Below are 27,557 nucleotides of genomic sequence, written 5' to 3' on the forward strand. Positions count from 1 at the left end.
ACCTGACACCTACCTTTTTACCATCTTCTGTTTCTGGACCCTCTGCTCTCCCATGATCTAGGCTTTTCCATCGCACAGCTCTCATCTACTACCTCCAATTTGTACAACTACAGTTTGTAGAATTAGATCCTTTTTCTATTACAGGTGCATTTAGCACACCTATTTTAACGGGTTTAATGCCAGGGTGCTGTGCTCCGTTACTGAGTTCTGTTAAAGAAGGTCTGTCATTACAGAGACCTGCAGAAAAAGACTCTTCTGGATCCTGCTTCTGTCTGACTCTTGGATGAGTTATTGAGATCCCTGCCATCCTCCACCTCAAAGGCATCCTGGTCTGGATAAAAATAGCACATAAGCAAAAATTCACTGAAAGAAACACCGTCACCATCAGGAGGGGTTCAGGAGCAGCTGGTGCTGAAGACCCCACCTTAAACCATCTCTAAGACCTAGTCTGGTCCCCTGGGCTGAACATCTGCACCACACATGACGTGAACGTGTCTGGAAGAGCAGCAACTGGTTCAGATCCTTATGTCCACACCATGGGTTGGACAACAGCTTCATGTAGAGCTTCTTTGAAAGAAGTCTAGTTTGTATCTATCAAAACAGCCCTGAGACCCAAAGCAAAAGGAAACAGGCAGGGATGGTCAGGAGATCCGCTTTAAGTCTGCACAATTCCTCTGAAACTAATCCATAATGGTGATGTAGCCAAAAGGGGTATGGAGTTGTAGTGTGGGTCTTCCCCATTCTCTGTGTAGGGATTGTACAGAACCACCAAAGCCCTGACCTAGTCCCACAAGATACGGAGCAGCAAATGCTGCAAAGCTGGTTATGATACAATCATTCCCGCCTGCTTCACTTCACGGAAGAGGTGGACTACTCCAGCACGCATTTATGCATTCATGAGTGTCTTCAGAAGAAATGGAGAATGAATTAAGGTGGCTTAGCCAACTATTTATGTAAAAGCAAGGAACAGTACAACCAGAAATGGCAAAAGCATTTTGGACGTTATCTAAACTCCTGAGAAAAAAAAATGCTTCCAATTTTAGGTAAAATAATAGCATTCACTAGTTACTCAAAGCGATTGCCTATACTGTGTATGGAACAACTTTACAACATCAATATTCCAAGAAAATGCAAATTTTTTATCACATTACTTAAATAAAACCCAACACTTAAGTACGTTAAGTAGGAAGAACAAAGAGAGAACTTAATACTTTTTAAAGCTCTACCATCTCTGACTGAACTTAGCGTGCAGCTGATTTTTTTTGCCCTGTGGCAAGCAATTTGGTGACTTAAACAATATATCCTGGTTCAAATAAAATAAAGTTTCTTGTAAAGAAAAAATCTTGTGGAGATACACTTGGGCACTGAGTTTTAAAACTCTTCTAGTGGATATCAAAAAAGACCTGAAGCCAAGAGCCACTGCAAAACAGAAAAAATAAACAGGCCTTTAAGAAATTAAATGGTTTGAACCTATCAAAATGCTTTTCTATTTTTCTTTCCAGGCTAACATTTCAATGAAATCAATACACATCTTCATTTTTAAAGGGAAAGTGCAATGACCCTTCCAACTGTTTCTTCTTTCTGCATTAGTTTTTTTGTCACTTTCAAAATGAAAGGCTTAGATCAACTACAGAACATAACAGCAGCAGTAACATATACAAAATAAATTCAAAAAAACCCCACAAGCTTAAAGGCCACCTTAAGTTTTCTTAATATTTGAAGAGTGGTCTTGCTTTTTAATTTGAAAAGATAATATAGGAGAATGACTGAAGGCCCATGTACAGGTGAGAGACTTCAAAAAAAGTGAGCATCACTTGTTCCTGCCAGCTTCTCTGCCAAAGGACAGTGCTACCTTGAAACAGTTCATATTTTTTCAGTGGTGCCCGGGGACAGGACAAGAGGCAATGGGCACAAACTTGAGCATAGGAAGTTCCACCTAAACATGAGGAGGAACTTCTTTACTTTGAGGGTGGCAGAGCACTGGCACAGGCTGCCCAGAGAGGTGGTGGAGTCTCCAACTCTGGAGACATTCAAAACCCACCTGGACGTGTTCCTGTGTAGCCTGCTCTAGGTGACCCTGCTCTGGCAGGGGGGTTGGACTAGATGATCTCCAGAGGTCCCTTCCAACCCTATGATTCTATGATTCTATATATCCAGCTCGTGTGCTCCTGGCATTTCATACAGAATAAAACAGTGCTATTAAGCAGTCTCAGCAAGTATACAGTACATAAAGGAAGGCCCTCCCATTTCTGTTTCTGCACAGGAAAAACTTTGTATTGCAAGAGGGATGCTACACGTGCCGGTTAATTCTGCCCTTTGGACAGAGCCAGCTCCTCTTGCTTTAAGAATGTGCTTTTATCATCTGACTGTCTAAGACTTGTCCCTTTCATTAAATTCACATGGAAAATAAGCATGCAGAAAATGAGGCAGCTTGGCACTAGCCAAGGAGATGTAACACTGAGATGCAGCTACGTGACTGTGAAAGCTTTTGGTTTGAAAATAGGGGACTCCCTTTTGTGAAAACAATAAAAACCACCAGTGACAGAAGCGATCAGTACGTGCTACTCGATGATCTCCAGTTAGGAGAGTGAGGCCTCTCTCTCTCTCTCAAGAGTATGTATCAGCATTTAGGAATTTAGTAGTGCAACTAAGTATCTTGGAAAGTTTAAAGTATTTAATTATATATTTATTAAAGCATGGTTTCTACATTACTAACCCCAAATTTTGGAACCCTAAAATAATAACAACCTAACTATAGGCAAAATTTCCAGGGGCTTACAGACTTCTTTTCCTTATCCTGACCAAACAACTGAGAACATTGCTTTTACTGCCAAGCATGTTTGCACCGCGCTCTCAAATATTTCAGCCTTTCATCATCTTTTTTTAAAAAAATATGTAACTATTGATAACTAGCAATCTGATGTGAGAAAATACACACTGTGCATTGTAGATGACAAAACAGCTTTTGTTAGTACAAAGCCTTTAATGTTACAAAATGTTAAAATACAATGTAGTATTACATTATCATATACACAAAGTACCATTCAAATATGATTCTTAGGAGTTAAAAAGACGTAATTCTATGAACAGTCTCAAAAAAGATACACCATAATAATTAAATGTGAATATTTTTAAGAAACTGAATTATGTGTACAAGAATATTTTAATTACAAACTTCCACTGTTTTAAGCAGATTATAAATGTGTAAAAATAAAAGAGGGAAGGAGTTCTACATTATTATTTTAATGTTCAGAACTGACAGTGATTGAGATCAATGGTATTATGTGGCAGCATGAATCAAGCCAAAAGCACGCTTCTGCCTGCAAAATTGTATGCTCGCTACTCTGTCTACAATATTGCTCTTCTATCTATGCCTGTTAAGAGTAATTGTAACAATGCCTGTATTAGTTACTGACTCCTTTTGAAAATATTTTTAGAAGTACCGGTTTATTAATCAAGATACGAAGACATAACATTTCCGTGTTTCAAATCAATGACTAGGACTCATCCCCGCTTCTTAAAAATACAGAGCGAAACTGTAGAGAGATGTCCACGGTGTGGGGTATGGAACAGGAGCAGAGGCCTGCCCCAAACTCTGTCCTGACCTACACAAAATCGACTTAGGTGCCACCAGATTGCTGGCCATGCAGATTTCAGTTCTGACCTGTGCAAGTGGTGCGTACCACGGTCCTTCACACCTTTTCTTGCGACAGATAAAGTTTTAAGCATTGCTGAAGGCTGTTGGAAAGATACAGAAAACCTCTTTCCCCGCTCGGTTCAATCACGTATGCAGCTACTGGCTGACATTGTGTTCGGTATACCAACATCGCTAAAAATACACATTGAGTTTCCTTTTAATCTATTTTTGCTAAACTTTTCTTTCTATTCTTAGAAGACAGCATACTTATGACAAATCTAGTGCTATACCTGCACTAGAAGCAAACCATGCACTAACGCTTCCTAGTCTCTCAGGGAAAATGTCTCAAGTTAGCTCAAGGCCATGGAGGCAGATGTTACATGCTGGACACTTTGCAGAAAACATGAAAGCATCAAACAGGAAGGGTTATTTTATTAAGAAACCAGAGAAAGCAGTTATTTTTTGTGAATCTCTCTCTACAGTAACTGGTTGAAACAGGGAACAACAGCTCCTTAAAGTTGATGCCCATTTGTTTTTGCAACAGCACACAAAATCAACGACAGAGACACTCTGGGATGTATGAGGAGGACTGCCTTCACTGAAGTAGCCTTTTACTTAACTGAGGGAGGTAAGCTGCTTCGGGTGTTTATTTCTCTAAGCACTGCTTACCTGAAACATCTTCAGCCATTCCTGAAGGCCTGTTGGTGGCTGCACAGATGTAATGCGGCGCCGTTGCTGTCCCTGGCCATTGGCTGCCCTCAGGTCCCCAAAAGTAGTAGGTGTGGCAGAGCATGGCACCAGCCCCGTAGTACTAGGATACAAATAAGTGACAGTCACATGTAAAGCATTAAGGAAAATTTAGAAGTCTGTTGCAGAAAATGAAATCTAGTACGGAAGTTGCAACTGTTACCAAAACTCTCAAACTTCATGCAAAAGCACTAAGGTGAAACTGTCCTGCTGGGCACTGAAGGGGTGGCTCCCCTCACTTCCCTAAATCTGCCTGTTTTGACAACTGCGGAACTGATCCTCCAGCTTGGGGGAAAACAGGGATCGCCTTTCAAGGCTGCAAAACTACCACTTTGCTAATTGGCCAGCAGGTTGTCTATAATATGCAGGTTTATATATTCCTTTCCTTGCCAGAGTATTCCCTTTCCTTCTGGGCACGTGGGAAGGCCCAGCTCAGAGTCTCACCTGGATGTGAAATGTGCTAGTGCTGCTTCATCGCCAAACAGAAATAAAACATATCTATTTTTAGCTCTTAATATATTTTGTTGACAAAGAGCTAGTAATAACAAGCACTTCTAGTGGCTTAGTGGTTTGCAACTGCGCTTTGAAATACTCTATACAGTATTTTAAAGTTTGCGTGTTGATGGAGTGACACAGGAATTAAAGGGGGGGGGTTGAGGTGAAGAGGGAAAAGGAGCCAAAGGTGCTCCCTGAATTACAGTTTGATTTTTTCACTCTGACGTGTTAAAAACCAGCTCATTCATATGGGATGGAGCTTTTAAAAGAGCTGGGATTAAGCTGCTATTGTAGGAGTCTAAAGAAATACAGCTGACTGGGTTTTCCTTTTTTTTTTTCCCCCCTCCTTTTTTTTTTCCCCCATAATGTAAAGTACTTCGTTCACAGAATATCAAAGTTGTATTCCCTAGCAGGAAATCTGGAACTCCAGTAGTGTTTGCACAAGCATGAAAATTTTAAATACAGTGTGGGACTCCAAAAACCGCTTTGCTTTTGTGTATGGTAAATCCAGCTTTTTGGTAACGAGCTTCAGGGTTTTACTGAGTTTTCAATGGCTACAGGAATAGCTTCGAATGATGTAAGGCAAGTTCCTTTTCATATCTATCTCATCAAAATCTACAAATATTTCACTCTAATCTTCCTTGTTCTGAAGGACAATCATAGCATGTCCTAACATTTACCCAAACTGGTAAAGAAAAGTAAAGATTGGTTTGAAGAGGCTTATTTTTAACTGTTAATTTTACTGAGAAGTAACAGAAACAGAAACTGACATAAAAAAACCTGTTTCACAGATGTAGGCTCCTCTTAATGACATTTGTTTACTGGTTTTACCTGTTACATGCAAAGAAAGTTCATCAGGCCTGTCAATTTTAAAAAGCGTTTGATCCTAGGGAAAATGGAAACAAGCAGGCAGAAGAACTGCATCATTTGCCTAAATATTATTAAATAAAATATAATCAAGCAGTTTAAAAGAGAGAGGACTGGAGGTTATTTAAGGATTCTCTCACACCAATAATGACTCAAAATCCAAGCAATGGCAATTGAAAGTCTTTTTACAATAAAATCTAGTTTTACAGCTTACTCATTCTCATAACCTGTACAGAGATCCAGCAGAAGGCCTGTCATTAAAGGTCCAAAATAAGGCTCTTAAAATTGGCTTATATTGGATCAGAGCAAGACGTAGCCTTGAGCTTGCCCCAGTAGGACAGTTATACTTTAATTTCTTCTGCTGTAAACTGGTTCTCAGTCAAAAACAGTTATTCAAAACAGGATCTAAAAGCCTCTTTCCTTTGACCTGAGATTAAACCACAAGATTTTCTTTCGTGCTTTATTCTTCCCGTATGTTTTCATTCCCCTGAAACAGCCAGTCGGGTTTCTGTGGAAGCTGGACAAGTCCAGCAGTTCCCCTGAATCTGACAGATACGCTCCACAAAAAGCGAGCTTTCTTTGTTGCTGAACTGTTTACTCTTACGGGAGTGCAGAGAGCAGTGTGTCACATGGAGAACTGGTGGCCAACAAGAGTGTTCTTCCATTAGACTGATTTAGAAACCTGGAGAGGGATGTGGAAGCTGCAACACGTGCGTCTCAGCAACAAGACATCACCTCTGTTTTCTCTACTGCAGAGAAAAGCAACCCAAGTCCAAAATGCAACCCTGGAGCCTGTTTCCCCGCACTATCCTAACTTTTCACTCATCACCTTATAAACCTCTTAAAGGAAGAGAAATAAAATACTAATCACTTTCAAAAGATCCATCAGTGACCAAACTCTACTACAGCGTGTTCAAAAGCACTAACATCCCCAGACAGTTTTGGGAGGCAAGCGTGATGCCTGTGGGAGGGCTGATGCTTATTACAGGGAAAAAACGTAAAATGGTGTAAATTCAAACAGGCTGGGAAGCAGCGTGATATCCTAGCACAATTGTTATGGCAACTATACAGTAAGAAATGCCGTTTTAAGGCATGCATCCTACTCTACCTCTGCTGCTCACGTTTGGGAGCGCATCTGAGGGGAACAGCAGCAGTTACTTGTGCGATCTGGTACCGTTTAGGAGTAGTAAGGAAGCAGACTAGAACCCGTAATAATTTCATATTGTGGATAACAAGTACGTGCGTGTTCCTGTTAAGATCAGATGGTCTGCTCTGCCTACATAAATTTCCATTCCTGTTACCATAGCAAAGTGATACATTTGATCACAGTTTGTAATAGTCTTAGGGTTTATCATTATGTCCCTTTTTAAAAACCTGATTGACTTTATTCCCAGGAATGCTTCAGCCCTCAAAAACGTCTCTAAGTAAATGGGCTATATTTAGAATGAAACACAAACCTCAACCAAAGAACTGCAAGCCTGGCTACTTCATGAAAACTCATTTTCAGTTCAGGTAATTTAAATTAACTAAGCAATATACAAATATTGATACCACCCCTTCTTTGCTTTACAGTGCTTTAACATTAAGAGGAGCCATGAATCAAGCTTAGCAATTGGAAAGACGGGATATATGTACGAGTCTGGATCCAGTGATGTGTTAACTGCATTTAATTACCTTGTGTATTCTGAGACTTTGCAGGGCTTCTTTCCCAGAGAGAAAGAACGGACCTCGGAGCCATGGTCCAACTTCCTCTTCATCTGCAAGGTGAGGGAAAAGAGTAACAACATGGATTTAGTTACATGACCAGCCTTACTTGCACATAATTCTGTAAAATTAATCCATTTTTACCTTTTACTTTAATATCAAATTTCAACAAAGTTGACACAAAATGATTTAAAGCAACATTGTAGTTTCTAGCTTCAACAATATTTGATACACGTTTTATGTGGTGCATGTATATATTACTGCTGTTCTGGGGTCCAAAACTTATTGGAATTACATTCTTTAAGTTCCAAATTTCAAATGCTAAAAAGGTGCAGAATTCGTGTGTTGGATTATTTACTGAACTGCTCACTCTCTATTCTCCTGGGAGGGAAGGCGAAGAACTAAATCAAACCCCTTCATTCTTTGTGTTCAGGTTCATTGCTAAGAGTCTCCTGAAAATGGTTAAATTTTAGGTAGCCTGCCTGCATTATAAGCCATTTTCATTTTAGGGCCTAAAAAAAATATAATTCAAATATATTTTTTCTTTTGTTTACCATTTTATTTTAAAGTTTTACATTGAAAACATTTATAAAACAGCAGCGAAACTGACTGACGGATTAACTGTCGTTTTTACAAGAAGGGTAAGGATGAAAAACACTAAACCTCAGTCTTGAATGTCACCCGCAATTAGATATGATCAAAACCAAATAATGAGCAGGGCAGCTGCTAAAAGGGGAAGCCAGTCTGCAAAAATTACCAAAGAGATGGAAACCAGTGAAAGCCATATTTATCCAGTCAGACAACTGAAGATGACTTTCTACATATTTGAGTAATCTTTAACCACAGGCTTTTGGACTCAATGAGACAGATGTACGCCAAATGCAATTTCTGAGTTTTTTGCTGGTCTTCTAAGATGTGATACACCAAAACACTTCAGCCAGCAGAAGGATGCTTACTGCTATTTACAACCGTGAGCTGCAAAATGCATAAACTACCTGTGTGACAATTCAGACTTTAGTTTGACCGTTTGCTCCCCCTTCTTCAAAATTTCATATTTAAGACACGGTTTAAAAGTTGGCATTTTTCTTACCATCAGATTTGACCTTTTTTAATGTTGTGTTATAACATGGTTATTTAACCATTTACTGTATCAGTCTACCTGCCTAAAAACAAACCACCAAAAATCCAAACAGGATTCTCTAAAGCTTATGGCCTGTATACTTTCATTGGTTTTATCTTTTAAGGTATCTTTATGGCTTTCTGTAAAAACAGTCACTGAAGTTCTTGTGTTTGCTTCATTAGTGATTGCAAAGGAAAGCTAACTAAGGTTAACTAGTCTCATTTTTACAGTAACAGCTACAAGGCAACCAGAAGAGCTTGCCTCGTAGCCGCGTTTTCTCGCCCGTGCCTCACATGGGACACTCCATGGCATTTCCCCAGACAAGCGTTCGTCCAGAACCGCCCTGAGCGCTGCCGAACCACCACCCTCATCCTCGCCGCCTCCCCACGCCCCAGGAAGAGCAGCCCCCCACGCTTCCCCCAAGAACACCAGTTGTAAGCATCGCTGAAAAATAATGGATACCATCTTTTATCGCTGTGCTAGACGAGAGAGCCACCAAAATTACTGGAAGCATAAGTAAGATGTTTGAGCATGAATTTCAGTATTTAATGATAGACTTTTCAGAAAGGATTTTTCCTGTTCAAGAAAAATTTTTATTTCCAGCTTGCCTTTCTGAGAGGTTATCAGCAACAGCGTGTTCCTCTTCTGCTTCTCAGAAGAGGGGGATGCAGTTTTCCAAAAGCACACCTTAAAAATAACAAGTGTGAAGCCTGCAGTAGAATAGGCAGCTCTAGTGATTTACTCTTTTGCATTAGCAAAGAAAACAATCTGCAGTTCTCTATACCGTTGCCTAATAATGATTTCACTCATTTCTTTTGGTCGGGTTTGGTTTTTTTTTTCCCAGGTATTTTAGGGAACTTTCTCATGGGGTCCACCACACAGACGGACTTTCATCATCTCAGAAGGTGTTAAGTAAATACACGGTTAAAAATGTCATTTACCACCCGAAGAAGATAAAACTTTCTCTACGGCAGAGAGGTCTAGTGACAAGATTTAGACATCACTAAGGTATCTGTGTAACCGAAAAACAGCAACCGCCGAGCAAACATCCCCGTAAATATTTAATCTGTCGCTAAGAAAACATAACTCCTTCAGACAACGTTTATTTATCCTAATAATTGAGATTGCGGTATATTAAAAAAAAAAAAAAAGAAGAGAGAAAGGGCAGCACACTATTCCGCATCCCCCCCCGCCGCCCAGCGCTGGCAGCTCTCCCCGGCAGCAGACTGCAGCTACAGCCGCCCGGCAGCCCCGCCGCCGACACCGCCACCTTCCCGCCCGCGGACCGGCGGCGCGGAAGATGCGCGGCCCCCCATTCCTCCCTCCTTCCTTCCGCGGGGGCGCAGCGGGGGCGGCGGCCACTCACTTTGTAGAAGATCATCTTGAGGGTGCCGTAGAAGCCCATGGTGTCGGCGCGCTTCCCCTTGCGCGGCTGCGGCGCCCCGCGGCCCCGCCGGCCGGGCAGGCGCTGGCAGTACAGCCCCTTCTCCGGCAGGTAGGTCACCGCCTCCCGCGCCGACATGCTCGGGCACGGCGGGCGGCGGCGGAGCGGAGCGGAGCGGCTCGCCTCGGCCCGGCTCGCCTCGGCCCTGCCCTGCCTGCGCCGAGCCCGGCTCTCCCCCCCCCACCCCCCCCGCCCGCCCGCGCCCGCCCCCCGCGCCCGCCCCGTCCCTCCCTCCCCGCCCGCCTCCGCAGCGGCGGCGCGGCACTGCGGGCTGCGCGGCCGGGAGGGAGCCCGCCGGCGGGAAACCGCCCCGCCCCGCCCCGGGGAAAGAGGCGGGGGGCGGGAGAAAACCCCAACCCACGCAGCGCTGGGTTATCCCCCCCACGCCCCTCCTTTTTCTTCGCCCAAAGCGGCTGGGAGGCCGGGGGCCTGCTCCCCCCTCCCGCCCCCAGCCCTCGCTCTGTTCCCCCAGTGCCACCGGCTTCACGGTTTTCCAAGCGGGAGCAAAACAAGCTCATTTCCACTAATTATCATTATACCGTCGCCCTCGGCCAGCCTGGCTGGACGCGTACGTGATTGCATTGCGTGGACGGGCGCAAATTAGTCCTTCAAAAGTGCAGTTAATTTTAGAATAATTTGAAATACACGGGGGGAAAAAAGACGCGGAAATACCCTCTATTGGCTAAACAATAGAATAAACGGGGTTCGAGGCTTTAGGAGTTGAAAGACCCGAACCCAGCAATTATGTAACAGACGCTAAAACGCCCACTCCCAGCGCAGCGTCGGCGGCGCCGGTCCCGGGTCCCCCCGCCGCGGGCAGCGGCCCCGCGCCCGGCACCCGCCGGGAAAAGGCAGCCCTCAGGCGACACCAAGCCATCTTAGCTCGGTCTTCAAATACAAATCCTACGGAGGATTCTCACCTACGTTCCAGTGGGAGCGTAAGGAAAGCCCTAGGTTAGTTATTTGTGAGAGAACATTCCTGGTTTGTTGGTTTGGCTTTTTTTTTTTTCGGTCCTACTCTGTGCCCATCGACAGATCTGTTCAATTCACCCTTACAGTTTGATTCAAGGGCACCGAAGTTCCTGACATATGGTTGGGCTCTCAGACAGATACCTGCAACCAGCACAGCAGCAAGGCAGCTTCCCCCCCCCCCCCCCCCCTTAGTTTCTATACAGACAACTCAAATAAGAGACTCCGGCTTCTGCAATTTTTCCTCGCCTTTTTTTTTTTTTTTTTTTCCCCTCCCACAAAGTTTTCTGCCCAAGTGCAGAGCAGAGCAGAGCATACCCAGAACATGACTTAAAGCTGCAACGTTCCCCTATAATTTTCCCCAGGTGCAGTGGGAACTGCAGACAGTCAGCAGCCCTCCAGACCGATGCACTCAAACAGAAGCAAACACGTAGCCAGCTCCTGTTGACCTGAGGGGAAACCATCTTTTTATCACCCAAATCAGTACCAAAAAAAAAAAAAAGCAGAAAAAAGAGCACACATCCAAAGGAGTGGAATTACTTTCTGGAAAACCCGTCAGCTTCCTCATTAGTACTTAAAAAAAAAAAAAGTATGTTTCCTTTCTCATATGTATTATTTCTTTATAATAGCTAAGCGTGCCAGGTGTTAGCACACTCAGACAAGGCAAAATCTCTACCCCTGTAGCACACAAGATCCTGCCTCAATACAGTTTTACATCTCCCATCCAACGCTCAGTCCTCACAGTCTTTTTCGTCTCCCGGTGAAAATGGTTCTGCCCATCAAATCTTGGCATTTATGCCATTATCCATTAAACTGCAGTGCTGTATATTTTATGAGAACAAAATGGTCTTGAGTTGACTTCATACCTCAGATATGAACAGAGCGGTACACATCCCGGGAGACTATTACTGTCTTCCTTTGCTAGCACATCACATGCAAAGGGGAAGGAAAAAAAACACATAGGCTGCATATACACATTAAATAATCACAGGAAGCAAATTAACACCCAAATCATCAGAGTAAGAAAGAACGGGAACATTATTGCTGTGGGGATTTACACGTACTTTATATACATGCATATGCATAATGCCCTGCAATGTTCCCAGCTCTCTCTGCCCCTTCTCCAGTCTGTGAGCGCACTCGATGCAGAGGGGGGACGACAGCTACTCTTCCTCCAGCCTCGCAGAGGGCACCCACAGGAAGTCCCCAGGGATCAGCCTCTCCCCCGGCCCAAAGGCAAGTGTAACCCCACAGCGTCACTAGATTTATCTTTTGAACAAAATGTGCCTCGGAGTGAGCAGTCAAGGAGTTGAATAACAATTAGAAATTACTATTTCCCTCTCTTTCAGAGTACTACTATTGCCGATTCCTGCTCTTTTGATAACGATTGGCAGATACTCCCTCGTGGGTAAAAACCCAGCGACTTAACTGCTAGTCTCTCTGCCTTAGGCAGGACCCATGCAGTAACCACAACAACCATTTGCTAGTGGTAGAAAACTTGGTATACAAGGTATTTATTCTGCACAAAAGGTCTGGGGTTTTTCCTAATTTTAGATACAGATACCACAGACAGATTCTACCATTTGACCATCTTTCATCTAGCAGTCTGCCCTTCTCAGAGCAAGAGACAAAAATTGCATATGGACATGGCTCTGGCTCTCACTTCTTTAGTATTTTTCTCTATAGTGGTACCACTTTCAATTCTCTGCAAATGAAGAATCATCCTCTCTACCTCGAATTAAGTTTGATAGTCTCTGGGTAGTTGAAACACTACTCTAGTTGGGTGTCTGCTCTTCCCCAAAATGCCTAACCACACCCTGGGCTCTCTCTAGTCAATGGAGAGGGACGCGCTCCACCAGAGGCTGAGGGCACCTACTGTTAGGCTCCCGCTCCAAATTGCTGTCTAGAGAGGGCTTTCTCTCCCTTAACTTTGAGAACTCCCCTGTCCTCGATAAAGTTTAGTGTCATGAACACATCACACTCTCAATCGTAAGAAATTACTTAACGCTTTGCAAAAGCAGCAGGGAACTGCCCAACCTGAGAAGACTGAGACCCAGGAAGACACAGCTTCACCCTGCACCTTCCTGGAAAACACAAGGGTGGAGGAGTAAGACCCCAACCCCCGAGATGCTTTCGAGAGCCCAAAAGCAAGCAACAGAGACGATGCGCGAAGTTTCCATCTCTACTGACATTTGCAATAATATTTAGTGCAGTAACTTAATATGCTCTAAGAATACTTACTTAATGGTATAAAGTAAATGCTCATCACAAATTAAGGTACACTGAGGAAGACTACAGTTTATAGAGCAACATTAAGAGGAAAATCAAAAGTTGCCCTGTTTCTTCCCCTGTTTGATACATCTTCACCTTCAAAGGTTGGTTTTATTTTGCTTAAGCTGAAGATAATTTTTCAAGTTTTTAAAACCACAAACAGCATACAATTCATGACATTTAGAAAAATGTCTACACCAAAATTACATAGTTTCCAGTGGACACAAGTCCAATCTTATTTCCCGTCAATACTGCCAGCTCTTAATTAATAAAAATTCACACCATCCAATTCTTTTCCTGTTGGCAACATTTCTAGCACCTTTACCAGTTTGTCATGTGGCATACTGTAATTAAGACCGTCTATTACTTCTAATGAAAGACTAGAATGAATTACAGAAATCACCCGCAGAGCTATATAATCCCCAGAAAAACGGAGATTACAGTGCAACAGACCAAAGAAACAACATTTTTGTTTTTTTGGTTGGAGAAACTTTTTTGAGTGGAGAGACCACAGGATGGTCTGGCCGGGGTAACGGCCAGTCAGCATTTTAGAAGCACGTTGGTGCTTAGACTATGGAATGCAAAACCCGTCATTGGCATTTCACATACACATATGTGCGTTAGGAGCATACTGTGTGCAGGAGGAACTGTGGAGCAATATGGTTTGGTATCTCCATTAATATTGGTAAATGCATCGTTCAAGACGGTGCCAGAAGGGATTCTGTGTACTCTGCACATTTAGCAGACGTTTAGCAGACTGACTCCTTTAGAAACATTTCAGAGAGATTTTTGTGTGTTGTCTAATAGGATTGTGTTTTTTTTCCACCCAGGAAACCAAACGCCCTAATCAAACGGGGCCAAATCCTTAGCTGCGCGAGATTCACCCTGGAGACGGCAAAGACAACCCGCGAAGGAGAGTCACGCTTAGTTATTTTTCCCCTTTCTCAAATTTGGACCCACTTAGGTTTTAAACACTTCCCTTCTGCTTGGTAATCTAGTTAGGGCAGCTGCAGCAGCCAGCGCTTTGTCTTCTATATTCGACCTCTTCATCCGACCACATACTTCATTTAATTTGCCAAATGCTCCCATTCAGGCAAGAATCCGGCCCCACAGAGAGGTACTTCTGCCATCTGCTTTAGACATTTAAGTACAGCTTCGCTTAGCACACCTACATTTAAAAGCCTAAGTTCCCCATTCAACGAGAAAGGCAGACGCAAGAGTCCAACTTGTATAAAGTCTTAGAAGAGGAGAAAAAAATCTCATACGATAGCAAGTGTTAAGCATGTTTCAAACTAATTCAGGGCAGGCCTTTCCTCTACAAAAAGGTACCACTATTATTGTCAGATCTTTTTCTTTTTGAACATACTATGAAATGAAACGAGTGGCCCACTGGGATCTTGGAAATCCCATGTTCTCGTGGCTTCTCCTGGTTCAGCTTGGGCCAGGCAATGACCTTAAGGCTGTCGCCAGTTTGAGATTTATTAGCGTGCATCCCAGGTGCTGTGCTGGAGCGATTTTATGGGTAAATTCCATACTTGTGGGCAGCGCGAGACAAAGTTTTAGGACAGTGACCAGTTAAGGAAAAGTGATATTTGGGTAACAGGTAAAGTTCAAGGGCACAGTGTATGATGCCCCTTATCACACAGGTGTAACCGTGTGTTTGTGTAGAGTATACAATTAGTATTGATGCAACAGAACAGACTTGAAGAAATGAATTTAAATATACCAGTTTGTGACCAACAGCTGCTATGCTCCGAGTATGAAGGAAGAACAAGTGCAACTTGGCTCCCTGAAAGCAGTTTAGATGGAGGAATTTCTACTTGACTTATAATGCCTGCAGCAGGCTCGGAGAGGCCCACTCCAGCGTGTTTGCCTCAACAGAGTTACAGAAATAAATGTAAGCTTATGATCTTGTGTAGTACAAGTGGAACACAATCCTGCACGCTGCAGTGCGCACCGATCTCAGTGCTCACCCATCAATGACATGTTTTTGCAGCATTGATGAACTTAAGGTTTGGGATGAAGTAGGGAAGGCAACAGGAACTCTACCATGGAGGAAGGACCCAAAGAAGCACTACAGTAAATTGCACAAAGTCTTCTAAAGCTCCCTTAAACGGAGTGGAGAACACACATTACCAAGTATGATAGGTACTAGTGCACTGTTTTACTAATTGTATAATGTTTCTTGGCAAAGCATTTTGAAGGCTGCTTTCAAACTGAAATTTCCCACACATTGTTATTCTTTGTTCCCATGCAAAGTAAGGTACTGTAGTTAAACAAAATTGTAAACAGCCTGTACGTTTTGTTTCTGCAGGGAAAGAAAAAGGCATAGATAGCAACTAAAAAATCAGAATAGTATGAACTTTGATTATAAATACCAGTTTTAAAGGTGTATGTCTGCAGCAGAGATTTCCTGTAAACCACTTCCTTTAACATTTGCCTTTAAAAAAAATAAATTAAGTTTTAAATACATTGTTATAGGATTCAAAAGGCGTGCTAGTTAATGGCCACAAAAATAGCTTTGAGAAGGATTTATGCAGAAAGTGTATGTAACAGACTTCAGCGTTGGTTATTTAGAATAAACTTCAAATTATGTTTTAAGAGCAGGGAGATTGCAAAGACAGGCTTAATGTAATATGGCATCACCGTGTCTCGAGCGGAGCAGAACTCCCCGCTGAAGGTCATACTTCCGTGTCCTCTTTGTTGGTTGCCTGTAGTTGGGCACAGAACTCACAACATATGCTTCGATGCTTAGTTATTTTAAAGGAGTACAGCCAAGGCTGTCATACACCCATGTGCTCTTTCTTGGTGGCAACACCAGCTGAAAGATGTCCCCGTCTCACCTGCTCATTCCCGTCCCCGCATAGCTCTCGCCTTTATTTCTGCAGGCAAACGTCTGTGGAAATGCTGTGAGTGAACCAGATTCATTAACTAATGTGGGGTGAGGGGAAACAATTTTAAGCTTTTTCCTTTGGGGTTTTTTCTTAGAACCAGTTACTGGTTTAATTTTCCACCGTGCCTTCACAAACAACTGAGCCAGCAGAAGCAAATGAGCAATTCACAGGCAGGGCACAAACTTCTTGAGCCAGCTACACCACTGAGAAAACGGTACAAGGAACTGTGACTCGAGTGTCCCATGCAGAGAGCATAAGCCTATTATTTACACCTAGAGGCATCACTCTCTCGGCTATAGTTTGATGTGCATTTCAGCCAGCACGGCCACTGAAAAGAAAGCAGTGCCTGCACCCGCGGCTGCCCTTGGCCATTCATTTCCACACTTGCATCACCTCAGGTGTGCCACCACTGCCTTCGTTGTACGGCTGTGTGGTCAACTGGGGTGGCAACTGACCTAGGGACGTTTTTTTTGCTGGGCTGTTTTTCAGCCAGGTCAGATTCCCCATCTCCCTCGCTGCATGGCCGCACAGACGTCTGCGCCAGCATAGCAAAAAGGAGAGCAGGCTGTACCTCTTAACTTCCCCAAGCCCCCACAAGAACTGCCTTAAATGCTTGCCAAACTACAGCCTTAGGTGAGATGTCAAGGAACTGGGGCTTAGGCTTTGTCCTCCCAGCCCAGGGGGCTGTATTATTACCACAGAGCGACTTATTTGCACTGAAAAGCATACTTAAGTCTCTGTCAAATAGAAACGGACACTTAAATATTAAAATTTTACCGTAAAACAAGCACAACAAGGTGAACCACAGGCAGGGGGTATAATGTCAACCTTCCTTAAACATGTCATGTTAGAACTCCAGGGAGCTTGTCTCATTAGAACTGTATATTATTTCACTGGAAAAAAAAACAACCAAAACATTTTCTTCCCAAAGCATTTTTTTTCTTGTTAAAGAAAAAGATAAATGAAAATAAAAATGTCAGTGGAGCTAGGCTTCACATTGCTTTTAATTCCCTGTGACAGTAACCACATGCAAGTTTCCTACAGAGAAATCTTGTATGGTTTGTTTTAAAACTATCAATATTATCATATAATAAACATTTTTCATAATGCATATTCATAAGGAGCAGAGTTAAGGTTGCTAATGCAACCTGCACTTTCACGTACTTGACTGCTTTCTGTGCAACAGGAACATTATGAGTTGTTTTTTTGTGTTTTGTTTCTACACAGGATTGTTACATTATTCATTTTTCAAAGGAATAAGAAGATATTACATATAATGCGTCTTGCAAAACATTCACTAATGGCAGCAGATCTTCATGAGAACTGCGTCTCCATTCATTGTGCTCCTATTAAAGTTAACTGTAATCTATTTATTATATCATTAAACTTAATATATTGTAAGATGAATTCTATTTATAGATGCAGTAATAGCTGTGCTAATCACTCAAGTTCACATTGAACAGGGCTGTTCTGCCTGAGACGCAGAGACCAAAGTCCAGTCCTACATTTCCCGAAGAGATGACTTTGCGCGCTCCATCCTGCGCAAGCCCGAGGTGGCTGTGGCCAGCCCAGCCTGGTGTCACCCTGCCCCGCTCAACGGCCCCTGCAACCCGCTGGCACCCACGCCTGCTCTGCGGAGCAAGCTGGCACCGCACATCCCACCCGGCATCCTCCCTTGGCCTGCTCTTCTCCTCAGGCCGCGCTGAAGCCAGGGGCAGCGGCTGCCACTCCAGCAGCCACTTGGGCACAGGATATTCACTTTGGGGCAATACAAAGATAGCAGTCCGCATCGTACTCTTCGGGTGCTTATATAGTCATTTTCTAAAATACCACCCCCAGGCTCCATTTTTAGTGAATTTATTTTTTATTCCTGTTAGTGTCATTTCACAGATTCTGCCTGTGACATAGTCCATAAAGTTAGAAAGCCACGCACGTGAGGGCTGTTCTTAAATCCTACCATAGGCGCGCAAAGCACAAGCCCTTCTTGCTGATCAACAGATGAGGAACACAACACAAAAAAACCCCACAAACCCCTAACAAGGATCAGTTCCTTTTTGCAATATTTCAACCATAGAGCTGAGCTGGTTTTGTTTATACTGACAAGAATGTTTCCAAATTGGTGAAGCGTGCATTTCTGCCTTTGAACACCAGTGGTCAAACTGTTCTCACTCAAATATAAGCAGGTTGGGAAATCACCTTTGTACAGAAAAAGAAAAGTGTGCCTGGACTTGGAAAGCTTTCCAAAAATGTCTGTCCTTTGCACTGAATACAAATAGAGCACTGGTATCTGCTGCCTGCTTTCTGTTAAGTTTTCCATTTTTATTTTCTTCAGAGATAGCTTAATTTTGATTGCCAAGAGAAGTGTTTATTTATCTGGCATAACCTATAGAAATCTATTTACAAAATAGTTTCTGTCCCTCATTTGTGGTATGTGAGAACGATAAAGGGTTAGTAGTGAGCCTTTAGGCTACAGACAGAAGAATTCCTGGAATTATGGATTATACCAGAAGGATTAAGGAAGAATTTGAAGAAAAAACTATTAAAAATGTCAAATCTCTTTTCCTACCTGCATCACCTAAAAAGAGTATAGAGGTTAGAAAACCAAGCATTCAAAGGAGCTCTAAATGACAGGTGTAAGATGCTTTTACTCCTAAAAAGCTGCTTACCAAGACAGCCCTGTGCATGGTGCATACTAAGTAAGAGATGGATTCGGTGGAAAAAACAGTGTCTAAGGTTGCAATTTAAGATACATCGTTCCCCACTTGCGCACATGCATCGAGTTTGCAAAGGCAAAAACTTGCGAACGTTTTAGGCATGGCATTCTGGCAGGATTTTATAACATCAAGGGAATTTAATTTCTCCCCCATCACCTGGCACCCCAGTGACTCCCTGTTCGGCATGCCAGTGGCATGGAACAGCCTGAGCCCCCAACATGATGGCCCACCGCTGCAGGTACCCAGCGGTGAGGAATCCAGCAGGATGCCACCCCTGGGGGAACAGCACGAAAGGAAGATGAAACATGACGTGTCAGTAAGATTCAGGGCAGTCTGCTGGTAGCAGAAGGACAGGATCCACGAATCCCAGCTTCAGAGACGAGTTTGTTCTGTTGAATGCATATGAATCTCCTGGGCTTTTCCCCATCCCTTCCTCATCCTCGCTTCTCTGTAATCACCAGCTTCAGAGTCCTCCATTCCCCTGCCCTTTGCTCCCCGGATCAATCTCCTGGCCCAGCAATTCCCCATGAGTTTCCTCCCTCCTAACCTCTCCACAGCATCTCAGTCTAATAAGACTTATCGTCCCACTTTATTACTCCTTTCCTTTTTCATCATCTTCCATGTTTTCGCCTTCCCTGGAATTCAGGGGAAGCATTTTTCTGTACAGTGTCCAAGCATCAACAAGGAGGGGTGTGTCTGGACTGCAGGACATAGATGATATTTGGCTTTTTTCCCCCCATACTTGGCCACATCTGTGGAGCAGCTGGAAGCAGCCACTTGTGAAGATGCAGCTCTGCCCATGTTGCTTTCAGCTACAGCATGCTCAGGGAGTCCAGGGGAAGGGTGTAGATCAGTTCAGTCAGCACTATGACCTGGTGGGACACAGATTCCTCAGCCCAAAGTGTCTCTGGTACACGCAAACGGTCATTTTTCCATGACACACACTCTACCCTACCAGTAAGTGACGGTGGTGGTTATAAAGGGGACAATTACACATTATACCTGCTTGATCCAGCTTCCTTTTCTCCCCACAACCCAGGCCTACAGTAGAGCAGAGAAAGGGATTTACTCATCTTCCACAAACCCTCACGATTTATTGCCATGACAACTCTCCCCCCTCCAGAGGCCTGGGGGAGCCACAACGTGAGCTGGTTTCTCCCGAGTACATTCTTTGGGCCGACCAGGAATCAATGCCAAACCTTTGCACAGCAGAAAGGAATGCCAGGCATGCCGGGGTCACACCAGATGCTTTGAAGCCTCGCTAACCCACTGTCATTAACCTTACGCCATGCAATTTCACTTCAAAAAGGGCTACAGGCAGAGCGAACATGCCAGCAAACCTGCCCTATCTAAACAAACTCTTCCCTGAACAGGTGCTTCCAGTCTAGAAACCATACAACATGCTTGCCTGCCTCTACAAGAGACGCAGCACGGCATAATTTAGGGTAACTAGTCCCTCATCCAGACAAGTGGGATGAGAATTGTTAATCAATTATATATTTTTTTTTTTCACTGAATCTAGCATTATTTAGGTAAGATTAGGGATAGATACCTCTAATATGTTCAAGCCCAGAACAGATATATATGAGATCTCTCATAGAATGCAAAAAGTATGAAATAAAGTGGCACATTTCACAGTGTTTCAGAGATATTTTCTAATAGCGCTACCTGTATGAAACATAAGACCCAGAGCATAAAAAAGAAAATGGCCCTACCCATTCCACTGTTGTGTCTAAGCTTCTTTTGGGAAACCATTTTGATCAGTATAAGCTTATGCTCCCTTTATCAAGCTGTAATATTTATACTTGAATTAAAAAATTACAAGTCAAACTCCACCGTTTCTACCCTCAAGGAAAACCGCATATCGCAACCTTTACATAACCTCCGATATCACACCTTTAACCATTTCTCCAAAACTTCTGTCAACTTGCCAGTTCAGGGTGACGCAGCAACTGATGCGATCCCTAAACCGATCCATTCACTGTGGGATAAATAGCAAGTCAGTTATAATTCCTGGGTTTTGAAACTTACAATTTCTTTATTTATAGACAGGATGGAGAAAATGAGAGATTTCAGAAATTTTTGGCTTGCTGTTCCATTCACTCGTAACCACAAAATTAGATGGCAACCATGGTTTTAAAGTCTGTAATGTTATGGAGACTTCTGGTATTTCACAAATCCAACTACTGACGGAAGCATCGTCCATCTAATGTTACTGATTTACCAAAAAAATGAAACCAATGAAATAGTACAAAGCAAAATGTCTAGGAATAGTGCAAGTCACCAATGTGGTCAGCTGTATGGGGAAGTTTATTCTTTGCATCTTAAACTATTTTAATATTCTAGAAAGATGCAAAATATTACAGACTATTATTTGAAATTAGTACACGAGAAGAGGGATTAAGGATGCTGCAAGAAAGCCTGTGTAAATGTATGTCCTAGTTCCTATTCCTTCTCTTTTGCTGAAAGCAACTGCTAAAGCATGTTATTAGCTATAAGATTGCTAAAGCGATGCCAGCGATGTTCTGACAAATCTCTAGGGGTTTTTTTGCCCACTTTCCTTTTATTATCATATTCCATCTCTAATATTCAATCAGTGCCAAACTGGTTTATGTATGCCAATCTTTCTCACAGAAATGGAAAAAGAAATCCTGCTATACGTCGTAGGCCTGCTGATATGACAGGGAGAGGTTGAATGGAAGTGGGAAAGGGAAGCGGGAGGGAGGAGTATGAGAGCACCAGTCTGCAGCCTTGTATTTAGCAGAAGTCCTGATCAGAAAGCTGGCAAAAATTGAAGCGCAGAGTGCCCTTAAGTTCCTTGTAATTTAACCTTCAATGCAAGCCTCGCACATCGTGTGGTCTCTTCCCTTCAGTCTAATTCCATATGCAGAACAAACTAGCGCCTTGAAAACTGGCCAGATCTGAATAATCCCCATTTTACTATCTACCTCCAACAAAATGTGATACAAGCCACTGACCAGATCATTCGCTTATCAACCTAAATTTAAATCTCTATGCAGTTATTTAAATACAGTCCCAGTTGTTGGCTGAATTCCCCCCTGGGACAAGATTTGAAAATGTTCACTTTTGTCCCTTGTAAAATCATAGACAATGCTTAGGAATATTTGATTAAAAAGAAAATTCTGGGAAGAACTCATTTGCTGCTTGTATAAATATATTCCCTCATTAAAATTTGATAAACACAGTCTTAATGGAATACTACAACCTCATTCATGCTTTTGAATAAAGTGATTTAAATTGGCAAGAACAAAGTTTAAATACACTTTTTCCCAGCTAACTGTCGACAGCTTTTTTACAGCCTGCAGGGACAGGTATGACTCATGCCTACGCTACGCTGTTCTTCAAAAACTATTTTAAAATGCAGATTTTTTTTTTCCACTGGTCTATTGTGCTTTACAAGTAACTGCAAACTGAAAGAGACTAAAATTAGAAGGCAGACCACTATCACCAGAGGGATTAGAAACTCCTAGGCTATGTTGATTCAAAAAGCTGAATTGGTTGACCAATACGAGGGACTCTTTTATGTTGGTTCCTACTAGATTTCTGGCAAACTTCATTCAAAGTCCCTCCTGGTTACAAATTATTTGAAATCCCCGTGTTTGGGAACAGCGGGTGGTCTCCGGATTTGCAAGCAACATTGCACTGAGCAACCCTCTTACTCTCTGGTATGCAAGACTCAAAAAATGAAGGTGTTCTCCCTCACCTAAGTAAGTCGGCACGAGAACGCTACCTGATCACAAGTCATCTGGCAAAGGTTTGGGCTTTTTGAAAACCAATAACTGCAGCAATAGTCTTTTCATGTGCCTTATGAAAAGTATGATAATATTTTACCAATTCTGTAAGTAAAAAGTAAGTCTGGTAGAAAGCTAATTTAAGGTGGAATCCAACAGCCTCAAGTTTTAGACTGAGCAATCAACCCGCCAAGGAGAACAGAGCAGAAGATACTAACCTCCCCTGTAATTCAGAGTGGCATTTTAGGTACTGCAGACTACTGGGTTAAAAGCTAAAACAATAAGATACATCTCAACTTAAAATAGGGATGTCAGTCTCCTTATCAGTACAGTCCTTCAAAGCGTCCTCTGAAATCCTCCTCCTTTTAGACAGACAAGCCTCACATCTGTGGCAGGATGTGTGGGCTGCTCAGCAGTGAAGAGCCACCAACTAGGTGCTCTCAGAGTAGTATCTCTTAACCAGAAAATCTGAATAGGCTTTGTGCTTCTTTATGCAAAATAGCGAGGGAAAAAAGTGCTAAGTACTTAATTTGCCATATCACAGAGGAAAGTTAAGTATCTCTCAGCAGGTGAGGATACCAAGAAGCAAGAACATTTACACTAACTGGGATTTGTTCACTTCTCCCTTTATGATAACTAGTTACATTACTATGTTACATGCATCTAGTTTAAGAATGGAACTTTTTGTTCTTTTTACAGCAGGACATTTTGTGTTGCACTCTGAAGCGCTGGAGAAATGTGAATAGTGATCTGGGTTAGCCGTTCAGTACTACACACTAAATGTGGGAAAGAGAAAATAGGAAGCCTCGGCCAGACCTGCATTGATCTAAAGCATGGGTCAGCAGTTCCAAGACACAGAAAATCCAATTCATTTCCCATTTCCAAGTTCCAGGGGACATCTATTACTATCTAAATGGTATCTGTTTTGAAGAGCTGTGATCCTAAAGCTGTTCTCTAAGCAGAAGCAGTGTACACCAAGGTTAAAGAGATGGCTCAAGCGAAAGAAATCTCATCTCAGAAGAAAAAAACACATGAGAAAGACAATTATAATGCCCCCTCCACCCCCAAAAAACCTATGCTTTTTTGTTGCAATAGAAAGTGGAACTCTAGCTTACAAGTTTAGCAGATGCCCAATATGAGAGAATGGGGGTACCAGCCTGAGGAGCAGCCCTAAAGGCTGTGAGAACAACCGGCAGGCCAAATCCAATCCTCTCTATCTTTTTGAAGGCTCTTTTCTTTATCTGCACCTGGCAGTTAGTATTTGTCTAGTTTTATAACTACCTAAAGATGCAAATAAGCAAGCAAAGTGTCTGCAACTCCTAAGGAGAATTTGTGCTCAAGGATATGTAATACCTGCAAGAGATCCCAATGAATGATTCAAATACAGTTAATCTTTTCTGACTACCGAGGCACTGTCAGACTTAGCACTTGATGAAACAGAGCAGGTAACTGGTCTCTAAACAAGACCCCACCATGCAGCCAGCTGGCTGACAGTGTCAAGAAGTGTTTTGAGGGTAGTTTGAAATTAGATGGACAAAGGTTGCTGCAGTATCATCCAGCTGCACCTCCTTCATGCATCTAGCTTATGCTCTCTAACCTAAGTTGGAACGGTAACATCTATATCTGAACAAATCCGGTCCTGCCCAACGAAAACCTCAGCCTGAAAGAAATTATCAACTGATTGCTTCCAGACAACACAAGAATCTCAGGAATGCAAATTAACCACTTTATGCCCCTGACAGGTCTTTCTAAACCTTCTACCAGTTCTTCCAGCTTTTCATCTCCCCAAAACAAAACCACAGTTCTCAGAAATACTCTGGAAGAGCACACAGCTAATAAAAAATTTCCCATCACTCAGATGTTAAGCTCCCCTCCCCCCAGCATTAGTGTCTTCAAAATGTTTTTAAATGAAAGGGAAAAGAGGAGCAGTTTACAGCAGTTTCCGTATAATGCAATTATACAACCTTTTATCTGTATGGATCCCAGCACAGAATTGCATTATTCCTTTCGAGGCCTTTGGGAATGAGGTGAGAATGTTCTCTTGATCTGCATTAAACCAGTAACAGAACTGAGTATATCTCCTTCATGTTAAACTCATTTTAAGGAGCTCCTAATACATTTGTTCGCACTTTTGGGGAGCGATCTCAAAGCTGGAAAGGAAGAAAACAGATAGCTCAATGTGTATAATAATGGCTTGTCAAGTAACATCAATATTCCTTGTAATGAGATCGCCCTTTCAAAGTAAGAACTACTTAGAGATATGGTAGAGACCCCAGCTCAGTGGGACCAAATGGAGCGAGGGGCCCACAAGCTGAGGGCTTAACTAACCTAAAGGAGGAAAGGACTAAAAACTTGGCTAGGAATCAAGCTGTTTTCTCATGTTGCCTTTCCACCTTTTGGTTGTAAAGAAACCCTGGGGCAATGGCTAGGAACAGCAAGTTTGTAGACTTGCACACTCTCCATGTTAATGCCTCTAAACAGACCAGAGAGGCTGACTTCAGACTACACCAGTAGAAAACTGCAGTTGACAAGGAAATAAGTCTTTTAGAAGAGGAGGATACTGTGATTTTCCCGGTTCAAAGCCCATTTTCAAATCTGTGGGAAGATGACTACTGACAATCAAACATGTTTTCCATCAAGAACAATCCTAGACCAGCACTCTATCTACTCCAGAAATGTTCCTCATGACTACTTCTATCTCCTCCTAATGAAATGCTCACACCCCTCTACAGATTTCCTTCACTGTAAGACACGGACTGAGTGTACTTTCATAAGCTTTTCTGAAACAAACTACTCAAAACCAATTCTCGACATGGAAAGCCATGGGCATATCCTCTTCTGGATATAGCTGTACCACAAGAAGAGGTCACTCTTCCCTCCTTAACCTATTTCAGTCAGTGAGCTAACTTGGCTTATACAACTATATATAGTAGCAGATCTTTGGCAATAAATGCGCTTTTTCCCCCTTAAACAGGCTAAGTCATGACATGAGCAGCTTAAGTGGCAGATCTGAAACAGCAGAAGTCTGCAGCAGGATGCATGACAAAAACCTGTAAGTAGCCTGAAGGGTGGCAGTTTATTCAGCCAACAGAGCTGAGTTGGAAGATGACACGTTCACAGGACCAACTGGTCAGACTCACAGAAGCCAAAACACATTGGGTTCCCTATTGGTAGGATAAGTGATCCCAATTCACTGGGAACTCATGGTACTGCCAGGATTTGAACCAACCCCATATTACTGCTGCTTTAACCATTAAAACCTCCTGAATCTGACACATGCAAAGAATGGCATACCTGACTTTCAAGAGTAGCTTTCTTTGAGAAATTCTAAAGGTAAATGACTTAATCCAACATCAAGAGATCTGTCGTAAAATTCGGTTGTGTTTGCTACCCGCTGTTGCAGTTACAGGACCTTGTTCTCCTGTACTGGCAGTCCCAGCTCATCCACACACACATACAAAATACCCTCCCGATGGTGTGGTGGCGCAGGCCAAGTCGTCTGTTCCACAGACAGCACTGCTAAAACACATTACATTTATTCAGTTCAAAAGCCAACTTAGTTGAGTAAACAAGTCTTTGGTCTAATTTATCTTTTTCCTTTTTTAAAGGAGTCCCAAGTTCTGTTTCTAGTGCTGCTACATGCGACTTTGTGCAACATCTCTTGGCTCTGCGAAGGGAAGACTATAGTAACCTACTCATGGGACGGATATATAAGAGGCCTATGTTCTATTAAGACTTACATGTTAGTAAACATACATGGAGTCAGCTTGCAGACAACTAACAGCAACCAGTTGCAGTAAAGGCCTGGAATTCACGGTCCCTTGCTTTCTGAGTTTATAAGACAGGTTAGAGAAGCAGTGAGAAACGGCAGCACACGGTTTAACACATACTACCAGATAAAGTATAAACTTTTCAGAGACACTGGGTACATACTCTGAAGCCCACTCCACAATGACTCCCTTACTATTGCTCAGGCAAACTAAACGAAATTGCATTTTCATTCTACAGGCATAAAATGATACATCAGAGAAACAAACTCTAGTTTTTATTCATGTGTTTTGGAAGTGTTTTTGGTTTCACCAGATGGAAAGGTTTTCCAGTGAAATCCAGGTCATTCTGCTCAGATATTATTCATAACGTGCATTTGCACCCATGTAAAAGCTTCCATTTCAAAACCAAGTAGTTTTTATTAAGGAAGATATGTACTCCAAACCCACTGATGATATCGACAATATCTTCAAAACCACACATTTCCTTCCCCACCTTCCACAGACCTTGTACTGCCATGCCAATTCATAAGATGATTTTACTGCAGAGCCCTTGCTCCTGCTGTACCGGTGCCAACAGAGCCTCCTTAAGACTGCGACTACCCTCCACGCTGCCACGGTTGTGTTACTTCTGCTGGACACAGTACCCCCCGTGCCCCAGGGATAACAGGCTTGCCTCAGTCGTCTGTCACTCTCCTGCTCCTCTGCAGCCCCCAGCACCCACCAGCAAAGCAGCTCTCCCGCAAACAGCCTGACCTAATCCACGCCAATCAAACAAGCCAGGCTGGCAGAGCCTACTATTGAAAATATCCGTTTCGTTTTGACAAACAACTTTGCCAGCAGATTTGAGAGGGCATTTCCCTTAAAGAGAGGGCTTGTGCTAAGCTTACCCAGGCAAACCGCCTACAAGACTTAGACACATGTTTATCAATGACTGCGACGGTGTAAACTAAGCCCCTGGATTTTGCAGAGACGTGGCTGCGGAGCATTAGCATATTCCTTCTACCAGTTGTGCCGTGGCAGCAGAGTGCCCACAAACAGCTGGAAGAAATAGTAACTTAAGCTGCTACAGCTTCTTGTTAAGACTCTTTGCCAACAAAAGGGCTCTTCGCCCAGCTCAGCTGTAACCAAATCAAGAGTTTGGGTTAGCTGAGAAACAGAAGGTAAAAACTGGGA

The 27,557-nt window shown here is 42.8% G+C and overlaps 1 protein-coding gene across 3 annotated transcripts in view; it reads right to left on the reverse strand.

Annotated features, from left to right (window-relative positions):
* The window catches only part of FBXW7 (F-box and WD repeat domain containing 7), a 182,465-nt gene that overhangs the window by 23,962 nt on the left and 130,946 nt on the right, over positions 1–27,557 (reverse strand). For 2 of the 3 annotated variants that reach the window (XM_063336030.1, XM_063336032.1), the window contains 2 exons: positions 7,421–7,503; positions 4,307–4,448 (listed from right to left, as the gene is read on the reverse strand). In XM_063336030.1, coding sequence (XP_063192100.1) covers positions 4,307–4,448; positions 7,421–7,503 — 225 coding nt within the window. Of the gene's footprint in view, positions 1–4,306; positions 4,449–7,420; positions 7,504–9,936; positions 10,161–27,557 lie in introns of those variants that run through there. The other variant, XM_063336031.1, reaches the window with a different exon arrangement.

Source organism: Chroicocephalus ridibundus, chromosome 5 (assembly GCF_963924245.1).
Source record: "Chroicocephalus ridibundus chromosome 5, bChrRid1.1, whole genome shotgun sequence".
NCBI lineage: Eukaryota > Metazoa > Chordata > Aves > Charadriiformes > Laridae > Chroicocephalus > Chroicocephalus ridibundus.